At 43.3% G+C, this 11,222-nt stretch overlaps 1 protein-coding gene across 1 annotated transcript; it reads right to left on the bottom strand.

The window, feature by feature from the left end:
* Positions 1-316: 316 nt before the first annotated feature.
* plekhg2 (pleckstrin homology domain containing, family G (with RhoGef domain) member 2) lies at positions 317-10,721 on the bottom strand (the record flags this gene model as incomplete). The annotated part of the gene is given in 2 exon segments (XM_034195829.1): positions 317-4,524; positions 10,092-10,721. Coding segments are annotated over 2 exon segments (3,157 nt in total), but the record flags the coding sequence as incomplete, so codon positions are not given.
* Between the last annotated feature and the right edge of the window lie 501 nt (positions 10,722-11,222).

The raw sequence follows: 11,222 nt of genomic DNA, 5'->3' as shown, positions 1-11,222 counted from the left end.
TCTTTTGAAACTCCTCAGTGTTCTGCATTGGGTTCAAGTTTTAAACCAGCGTAACAACATGTCTGTTTTCCCTGTTTTGCCCTATAATAAAAACACGTTTTTTGTATCTCTTGTTTAGCTTTCTTTGATTTTTGTATTTTAATTTCTTTATATTTATACCTTTTGCACTTTATTTTTCTTACTTCACATATTATATTTCCACCGTTTAAATATGATTATCATTGTTGAATGGACATCGCAATTCTTCTTTATGGTTATTTCAACTAACATAAAAGTCATTTCAAGAAATCCCGGGGTGAAATAAAATGATATGAAATTAGATTTTGCACCACATCTCTTTATTTCCATCTCACTGAATATAAGTTGCTGGATGAAGATTTAGTTTACATTTCCCTTTTTACCAGTTCCCCAAAAACATTATGTCCTCTCCAGTTTGTCCCCAGCGCCCTGCAGAAACCACACCTTTATTTACATAATCTTTCATATTTTAAACTCAGGTTTTTGACATTTTGCAGCCTCTAGTTCAGAGGGACATTTATCCATTGCATTTCTGGGATTTTTAAATGATTATTTTTGATTAAAAAACATCCAATTAAATACAAGAATTTGGGATTTATAAAATATATTTATATATATCTTTTAAATACTCTGATGTTTTCTGATCTGTGCTCATGAGAGTGTTGGTTATCTTTTCTTTCACCCTGAATACAACATGGTGTTCATCCATCACATCAGCCTAAACATCGATGTTACTGATCTGTTTTTAAGGACAAACATCAATATTTGAACACTCTAAGCCTTATGCATTAATCATCCACTGTAAAAACACTTGTCGACTGTGTTTTGATATGAAGTAAAACTCTAATTTTGCAGAATTCCTGCAGCATTTTCCAGTTAATTGGTTATCTAGAATCATTGTAAGCCTTGAAGGTGAACATGTAAGGTTTCTGAAGGGCACTGACGACAGGAGGGAGTGTTAAGTCAACTGAGTACATCTATATATGAACAAATAGCATTAAAACACACAGATATTGGACTGGTCTGAAGTTTACGGATAATTTACCAGACGCGTCATTTTTCAGACACACACTCACACACACTTGATGCATGCACCCAAGGGCTGAGGACACTGTGCAAAATACAGACATTACTTTAAGGATAATAAGTGCCAAAGAGAATAAGACTAACTTCATAAATAATCAATAGAAAATTAAAAATGAATAATACAAATGGTTAAAAGATAGATTATTAATAACCACAGGTAACCTTAGACACTGGCCTCAGATAGCCCGACATCACATGATGTTCAACAGAATATAAAAGGAGAAAAATAATAAGACATTACATAACTGTGATTGCATACAGCACTGGTTGGACAACCTTCAACGCCTCTGAGTTTGCAGGATTAGCACAAATGGATGAACTCCAGCTTAATAAATGCTCAAAGTTATTCCTTTAACTTGCTGTTATTAAAGTGTGTCAAATAAAGTGATCTCAGACACAGAAAGAGATCACAGAGTTCATAAAGTGAACTGAACAATGCATGTTGTTTCCAGAGTGTAATCCAATTTTTAGATTACCTCATCACATCGAGTTGTGGACATTCAAGGTTTCGAGAGTTCATCCAGCAAGATCACAACCAAGGGATTCCTTTCCATACATGGCAACATATTTGCACAGAGATCCAATTTTCAGTCTGCATTGTAATCCCATCTCGCTACTCAATATGGTTGACGACATTCATCACGTCCCTCATTTGTGAACTTATTCCAAGTTAAACTACCCCATGCTTTGTTGGACTCCTGGAGACGGGAATATCTCTGAAGGTCTTGTCCACTGAAACCAGCAGTTACTCAACCACTTCTGTCGCTTACTGTTTGTCTCTGCAATAAATTCACAAGTGCACATTTCTGCTAATGCCTTGATCTTTCAATTTCCTCTACTTTTGGACCATGTGGTTTTGTAGGGCCAGGAAAGAAGAGCCTTCTCTCTTCCATTCATTGCCGGTTACAGTTCTGAGGAAGAGGCGAAGGAAGATGCGAGAGTCCGTTGATGCTTACTCTTCTTGACATGCCCTCCACCTGTCCTCCGGGTAAAGCTCCACCCTGCAGGGTTTGGGTCAGGCTAACCTGGGCGGTGCTGAAGGAAGTTATCCGACCGCTTCCAGCGATCTGGAGGTTGACCGTGGTGGCGTAACTGGTTTTCTGGTTCTTGGTAGGCGATGAATGGGCAAAGGGTAGCGGGGATGGGCTTGCAGACAAAGGGATGGAGGGAATAGGAGGTGTTTGGGATTGGTAGTTGTGGTTCTGGTAGGGTACAGGGGAGGTAACGCCTCGGGAGGAGAGTGTGTTTTGTTCACAGGATGGTCGTGCAACGTATGCGCAAATCAGCTGGCTGCGACAACTTCCTTCATCGAGCTCTGGGTCTCCCCACTCTGAGAGAGAAGAAGGAGAGGTGGCAATGATGGTGGAAGAAGCGCTTTCATCCAGGACATCGGCGATATTGTATTTGCTGGAAAGCTCTCGTACGTCTGGCCAGGGAACGCTGGTGAAATGCTGGGTTCCCTTCCCTGGGCAAAGCCCGCCGGGTGAGAGCGGGGAATGTATCCCTGCTCGAGGGCTGAGGCAGGACGGGGAGCTGCCGTACGAAGACCACCCACTCCTCGGACTGGTTGGACAGGACTCGTGCTGCTCAAAAGACCCTCGGTTACTGCCGCTAAAAGCAAAGCTCCTCCGGCTGCCGTCTGCCCAGGATCGGCGCTGGACGCTGGGGTTACTTTGGCTCGGGCTTGGTGGTCTATCGGCCAGGTTTGAGGAGAAAGATCTACGAACGGTTTGGGAGTTTCCAGGAGGTGCAGAAGGGGACGAAGCTCTGGAACTACGCATCATTGGGAAAGAGGAAGTAGGGTAAGAGGCATTCCCAGTTGTTGGTGAGCTTAATGAGGAGGTGTAGGAAGGAGAAGGAGAGGAAGGGGTGTATCTAAGGTTTCTAGGTTGCGGTGCTGCGACATCATTTGCCCAAACATTCAACGACACGCCAATGGGAGGCGGGGAGAGGATCCGAGGGCTCAGACATGAACTTGCCGAGCAGTTTCTAGGTAGCTCCAAAGTGAGGCCTAGTGGGTTGTGGGAACTCGCACCTCCTAGCCGTGAACTCTGAGGGTGCGGAGGTTTGTTCGCCATGCGGGAGGAATAACTATGTTGAAGAGGTGGAGAGCAGATTCTAGTAAAGGAGGAGGGGATTTGAGACGGGGACTGAACTCGTGAGCTGGGTTCGGAAGCAGAGAAAGGCCGAGCTACGCGGTTGTGTGACCCGGACCAATGAGGATCGGGAGATTTTGGTATTTCCGCGGCATTAGCGCTACCGTTAGCTAGCGGTGCTTTCTGTGGACTCGCTGACCAATGAGGATCAGGAGTTCTTGGGATTACCACGGCATTAGCGCTACCGTTAGCTAGCGGTGCTTTCTGTGGACTCGCTGACCAATGAGGATCAGGAGTTCTTGGGATTACCACGGCATTCGCGCTACCGTTAGCTAGCGGTGCTTTCTGTGGACTCGCTGACCAAACCCCATTACTGACACCTCGGGTAACGCCGGTATTGCTTATCGCTGTTTTTAAACCAGACAAGCTAACGTTGTTGTTGTTGTTTGAGTTCAGTGATGAGTCAGTTTTGGAGTGAAGGAATGAGGGACGAGGCAAAGGAGGCAGAGGATGGTTCGACGTCATAGATGGGGAAGGGGAGCGTTGGGAAAGAGAGGGAGGGGGTGACTGCATGAAGGACGGGGAAGGGGAAGAGGACCAGAGCGAGGATAGGGGACCCCTTGGATGTTGGTACCCGTCTTTGGTGCACCCTAACTGGGCATACGCAGGCATGCCGGAGCCCTGCTGTTTCGGGGAAGGGGAGCGCCGGCGTAAATGAGAGGAAGGTAAGGAAGAGGTGGAGGCGGGGGTTTGGTTAGCGGTGTTCATTTGTTGCAGGGTATTTTTTGCGATACTCTGACTGATGGACTGGCTTATACAGGAGGCAGCTAAGGATCTGGTGAATACAGAAGAAGAGGAAGTAGTGATTGGCAAGGAGCATGGGGGAGAGCGTAAAGAAGAAGAAGGTGTAGGGGAGGAAGGAGGAGCTGAAGACCTCCCTGAAGAAGGGGGAGTGAAAGCAGAGGAGGGTGTAGGAGGAGAAGAAGAAGAAGGGGGAGATCGCATCGAGAAACAGGGAGGAGCTCTGGAGAAAGAAGAGGTGTCTTCAGGGGTCGGAGAAGATGAAACTTCCCTGAAGGGTGAGGAGCAGGGAGGAGATCTGACGGAGGAGGGAGGTGGAGATCCAACGGGGGAGGGGGAGCGGTTCCTGAGGCTGGGTCTAAAGGCTGAGGGGGGGGCGGGGAGGTCTTTTTCCTGGCCGGAGGGAAGCAACACTGGGGAAGGTCTCTCCATCGGGTTGCACGTCTCCAAGGAGGCTCTGAAAGACGGCAGGCTGGAGGACGGCAGGCTGGAGGTGGACTGTGAGTCGTGCAGGTCTGGGTCCCTGGAGGAGACGGAAAAACACACAGTTAAGGAAAATATTATAGCACTTCAGTTACTAAGCTCCATCTGGAACAAACTCCCAGAAACATGCAGGTCCGCTGCAACTCTGCATATTTTTAAAAACAGGCTTCAGACTTTTCTTTTTTGAATGCACTGTAACTTTTATTCATGTATTTTATACCTGTGTTATTCTATATTAGCTTGTTTTCTGTATATGTTATTCTCTATGCTTTTTAATGACTGTTTTTAAATGCCGCCGCACTATTTCTTAATGCTCTCAATGTTTTTATTTTGGTAAAGCACTCTGAATTGCGGAAATAAATCGACCTTAAGAGTTGAAGCTCCGGTTACGTCACTGAAAAGTTTGTTTTGGTTGTGTCTGCCACACGGAGACTATCTTACGATCAAAAAGCCTGTTGGAGCAGATCTGTTATCTTCTTCCACATCGCTATAAACCTGTCAACCTGATGCAGAGAAGTTTATTCAGACAAACCGCTAGAGTCTTGTGGTTGGTGCTCATTGCGAAAACACAAGTAGTATAAACAGATGATACACTCCATGGTAAAGATAAGCAGGGATAAGTTGTTGACATAGCGCTGTCATGTTTTAAAGAAAACACAAGCCGCATACAGCCGCTGACTGTAATATACATCATGCTTTACTAGTTGATTCATGTATTGTATTAACAGAGGAGGGAGAAGTACTCAGATCTTGTACTTGACTAAAAGTAGAAGTACTCAGATCTTGTACTTTAGTAAAAGTAGAAGTACCCAGATCTTGTACTTGAGTAAAAGTAGAAGTACTCAGATCTTGTACTTGACTAAAAGTAGAAGTACTCAGATCTTCCATCCATCCATCCATCTTCTCCCGCTTATCCGTGATCGGGTCGCGGGGGTAGCAGTTCCAGCAGAGAGCCCCAAACTTTCTTTTCCCTGGCGACATCAACCAGCTCTGACTGGGGGATCCCAAGGCGCTCCCAGGCCAGCGAAGAGATATAATCCCTCCACCTGGTCCTAGGTCTACCCCTTGGTCTCTTCCCAGCTGGACGTGCCTGGAACACCTCCCTAGGGAGGCGCCCAGGTGGCATCCTAACTAGGTGCCCGAACCACCTCAACTGGCTCCTTTCGACGCGAAGGAGGAGCGGCTCAACTCCGAGTCCCTCCCTGATGACCGAACTTCTCACCTTATCCCTAAGGGAGACACCAGCCACCCTGCGGAGAAAACCCATCTCGGCCGCTTGTATCCGCGATCTCGTTCTTTCGGTCATGATACTCAGATCTTGTACTTGACTAAAAGTAGAAGTACTCAGATCTTGTACTTTAGTAAAAGTAGAAGTACTCAGATCTTGTACTTGAGTAAAAGTAGAAGTACTCAGATCTTGTCATCAAATGGAAATATTCAAGTAAAATACAAGTACTTCAACATTTCACTTAAGTACAGTACTTGAGTAAATATACTTCACACCACTGTTTATTAATAATATGAAACTGCAAAGTAACTCGTAACCAATCGAATCAAAGTAAAGAAGTTTGGTAAAAAAGTACGACTTATGTCTGGGTTTTAACGACTTCAATCTACTCCATGATCATTTCATGAATATTTTTTTAAAAGTACGATTACAAAAATATAATTTATCAAGAGAGAAATTCCCAAATGTGAGAAGGTTGGACATTTTCTGGCTTCAACCTGTACATATATTCAGCTTCTCACACATCATTACAATTATAAGGAGCAAATGGTCACTCACAAACTAAGCCTTTCAGTTCTTGGTGAATCCAAACCGTGTCATTTCTTACATTTGAGTGTTTGGATCAGGGGCGTCAAACTCATTTTAGTTCAGGGGCCACATACAGTCCAATTTGATGTCAAGTGGGCCGGACCAGTGCACTCACAGCATAATAACCTATGAACAACAACAACTCCACTTTCTTTTTACAAAACATTATGAACAACCTGACGTTTCTTTCATTACACCGTACAGATCACAGTGTGTCTACAAAAACAATTAGTCATCGTATCTGGAGCTGAACGACATAGTACACCCCCCATCACCCCAGCCACAAAGTGTTCTGTCTGCGGCCGCCTGGCTGGCGGTACCGCAGCATCCGGACTAAAACCACCAGACTCAGAGACAGCTTCTTCCCACAGGCCCTAAGACTAAGACTGTTAAACACCTGCACTTTGAAACAACATCCATAACAGTCATTTGTTTGCATCTCATGTATCCATATATCATATTCCATTTACTTGTATATGGACTCTTCCTGCACCATTTTATTTGTATTTACTTGCATTCTCTTGCACTATTTTATCTTGTTGTCCTATACAGTATATTCATCTTGCTCTGTTGGAGGAGCCTGGGACTTCAGTGTTTCATTGCCATATCTTCCCTCAGGACAATAAAACCTTGAATTGTGTAAAAGGTTAAGTTATCCGCCTGCATTATAAATAAAATCTATTCATACAAAATGACATAAAAGTCGTGGCAGTGTTTGAACAAAAGGGTTCCACCAAACCAAAACTCTTCCTACATGTTTACACTTTGGGAAGTCATTCCACGGGCCGGTATTGGCCCCCGGGCCGTATGTTTAACACCCCTGGTTTAGATGTTGAACAAATGCTAAATGTCCTGCTTAATTTTAAGTTTGTGGGTGTTAACTTCACAGTTCACCGTTACGTAATTAGAAAACATTAGAAGTCATTCTACACAATGGCTAATGTCTGTCTTAGATGCAAACAAGACTTTTAGATTCCTAGCTTCATGAGTCCCGTGGCCCTTAAATCTGCCCCCAATACAAATAACTCTGTTGGATCTGAGGCCCGGTTGTTTGATCCACGCTCTTTGGGGTTTGTTGGGTTCGTCCACCATGAAGAGGAATACTTGTGGTGGCTGATCTTTTGTTTGCAAACACATGACATAAGACATCTGATTCATGTAGGAAATGTTTGAGGAGGTAACTCATCACTCATTCAATTATTTCATCTAGAAACGATAGGGAACACGCTATCGGCAAACGGCTCATTTCTCAACTTCTACGAGCCAAGTTCAATTGCCAAACTGTGAACTTACCGACTGGGTGGAACTGGTTCAGAAAGCCCTCGGGCCATTCCTTAGCGATCATGTGACCTGCTGTTACCTCTGATCTTACATAAGATACAGTCTGAGTCAAACCTCAGCTTGCATTTACACAATGTGCTTCATCACCAGCCACTGCTCAGCCCTGTTTGCATTTTATTCATTTGTTATTAATCTATTATGCAATGTATCTGTACTCTTACTAAAGTGAAGTTATTAAAGTCCTTTTATATTATATCATATTTATTAATAAGGTTTTTTAACGCTATTGTTAAATGTGCTATAGAAATAAAGTTAGATTGGATCATCGACAATAAATGAACAAAACAACGTTCTTGCCGGGACATCGGATAATTATTCCGTGTGTAGAGTTGCTTTCTGGTTCCTTTGTTTCGCCGCTCCAAACCCTTTTCCTTTTAAAAACCACTGCTGTGGGTATTGACAGATTGTTATCTTTCCACACATATTGTGTTTAATCTGCAGCAGAAGTACCTGCTGTTAGACGCAGTCCGTTGACCCGTAAAACAAATGTATGGTAACACTTTATATTAAAGGTGGGCTAGGTAATTTTGGAGAAACCAGCTCGAGTGCGCTAGAATTTGAAAATACACAACCGGAGAAAATCTGCCCCTTCCTCACAGAGCCCCTCCTCCAACACACACGAACGCGCACATGACCAATGAGGGCACGAGATCAGTTTGTGCCCAGATGGAAGGCTGACAGGCAGGATGACCATATTCTACAAGTAATCAGCCTCTAGTTGAGAGTTTTTCCTCAATAACACTCTAATTAGTGCTGATTCATTGCAAGTAAGGAAGTGGTTGTACATGAGTTTTGGTCTTAATATGCTCTGCTCAATATGGGCCTAATAAGAAAGTAGTACCACAAGAATAGTAATTATCTCATAATAACACAAATATGATCTATTCTTATGTAACAAGACATTAAACTATAATTGTGTCTAAATAACTCAAAATGTTGTATTTTTAACTCAGAACATGTTCCCTATTTTAAAGTGAAGTCTTGTTCATAACCAATAACTAGTAGTTTGTCTCTAATATGTTAATGAACAACTAGTTGATGGTGAATAAGTGTACCTTCATATAAAGGGTTACCAAAATTATATTTAAAAACTACTATTTTCTGTACCCTAAATAGTTAATATATTTTACAATCCCTGAGGCACATTGCATAACCCTAAAGCCCCTGCCACACTGTCCCGAAATGTACACCCGATGGACACATGATAAAGCAAATTCGGCTGTGATCGTAGCAACATCGGGCCATTCGTGAGGGCATCTAAGCCATCGTATGACCGCCGGTGGAGTTTCTCAGGCTCCGGCAGCAACTTCGTGAGCGGCAACTTCGTAAGGCACTCGTGAGGGCATCTTGTCAAATCGTGTCATCTTCGTGTTATCATCGGTGCATTCGCCCTCACTCTGATCGGGGCGAATGCCCGATGGCACCGATGATAACACGATGCCCTCACGATGGCCTTACGAAGGGCAAAATGGACACACGAATTCAACACGAAAATGAACCTTCGCAAGGTCCTTCGGCAATTTTTTGGCATGCCAAAGATTTTGCCACCGATGGCTTAAGATGCCCTCACGAATGGCCCGATGTTGCTACGATCACAGCCGAATTTGAACATTTCCTTTATCGTGTGTCCATCGGGTTGTTTTATAACATATTAAGTAAATAACCCAATTTGTGTTCTGTGAAACTAAAAAGGATATAATATATTATTTTGAAGGACAGTTGACAGGAAGTTGTTGTTGTTATGGAAACAACATTACGGAGAAAACGTAATATCTTCTACATATAACGACGGATAAAGTAAAGAACAAAGTCTGAAGATATCAGTACAGTATAATAGTACTGTAACATAATTGTTTGTGTTACTTTCGTTGCAGTTGTATGTCTTAAATGTAATGTAGATGTTGCCTTCGTGTGTGGTTCGGGGCCATCTTCGTGCGAAATTCACAATTCCATATTCGTGTGTCCATCAGGTGTCAACTTCGGGACAGTGTGACAGGGGCTTTATGGAGCTACATATTGATTATGTTATGTTATTTAATGGTAAATATAAATGCTCTTGCTGCTTTCGTTTAAAGTAAATGTATCATTTTGTTGTGTTATGATGTTAGTTATAATTAAAGGAATTCTTCATGCTTTTATTTTTATTATATCTTTATTTTGTTTTGGGCACTGGTGATTATTATATATTGGAGACAGATGGTGGTGGGATTAGCATATGTTTTTTACCGGGAAAAACACAGGAGAAACCCTTGCTGTTCATCGACAATGAACGAACAAAACAACGTTATTGCCGGGACATTTGATAATTATTCCCTGATAAAGATTCACTTTCTGCTTTTATTCCTTTAACTGGCCGCTACAAACCCTTTTCCCTTTAAAAACCAATGCTGTGGATATTGACAAATTGTTATATTTCCACACATATCGTGTTTAATCTGCAGCAGAAGTACCTGGTGTCAGACGCAGCCTGTTGGCCCGCAGCAGTGGGGAGGTCGTGCGGTCGCTGGCTGGTGAACGTCGGCAGGCGGTCGACAGGATTAGATTCTGCGTTTTGAAACGAGGACCACGGACTCGGTGCTCCTGCTCGGTGATCCTCTGAGGTTTCTGTGACCCTATGACCAGAAACATGTGAGGGGTCAAAGGTCACGTGCGAATGCTGACCGTAGTGAGGTTTCTCTCCTGCAAAGATCACCGAAGAACCTTGCAGAACCATCCTGGTGTTGGATGAAGAATCAGGCTTGCCATCGTTCTTTGGTCCTCCAGAGACGCCCAGGTTATCCGACCCTCCTTCGGCCAGGAAAAGTGTCTCTTTCTGGGCCTGATCTCCAGCTGGTCCTGGGGAAGGCTCAGCTGTGGATAACTCTCCGTATGCAGGCGATTCGTGAACTTGTTTGGTTAACGTATCGTCAGCGCGTCCTGTGTAGATCTGCTGGTCTTGTATATATTGGACAGCTGGTAAATCCTGCTGATCTCTTTCTTTGGAAATGTCACACTTTGGTTTGTTGAGAGCAGAGGGGTTTGGCTCGGATGTGGAGTTTTCACAGACGGGGGAAACATGGCATCCACCAATCAGCTCCGACCTGCAGGCGACACAAACAAGTCAAGACTTTAAGAAGCAATGGGTACGATTTGCAGTGCACATTAAATCAGAACATCTGTTTTTTAAGGTTCATGTAGCTGGTTCTATAACATCTAAGGGTGGGGAATTGGCCAATGGCAGTTTTGCTTACAATGTTAAAGAGCTAGAGTCTCTCTTGCCACTTCAAGCCTTCAGTAAGGATTGTAAATATTATTCAAGAGTTATGTTTGGTAGTGTAGTTCTGCTAGTCTTGTCATTTAAAGTTGAGGTTAGTAAAGCACATTGCAGACACAAAGGCAACTAATAGTGCTTTAGACACACAGAGAAAGGAAAAGGAAAACAAACTATTCATTAAAGACAGAGAAGAAAGTTCAAAATCCACATTAGGAATGACAAAAACAGTAGATTCTATAGATAGATAGATAGATAGATAGATATATGGATAGATAGATAGATATATATCTAAGCTATCTGAGAATAGTGGCTCGATGCTCGCTCAGAA

The sequence above is a fragment of the Gymnodraco acuticeps genome, unplaced genomic scaffold, assembly GCF_902827175.1.
Source record: "Gymnodraco acuticeps unplaced genomic scaffold, fGymAcu1.1, whole genome shotgun sequence".
NCBI lineage: Eukaryota > Metazoa > Chordata > Actinopteri > Perciformes > Bathydraconidae > Gymnodraco > Gymnodraco acuticeps.
The sequence above is the reverse complement of the archived record's forward strand: the minus strand, read 5'-3'. Positions and strand labels throughout refer to the sequence as shown.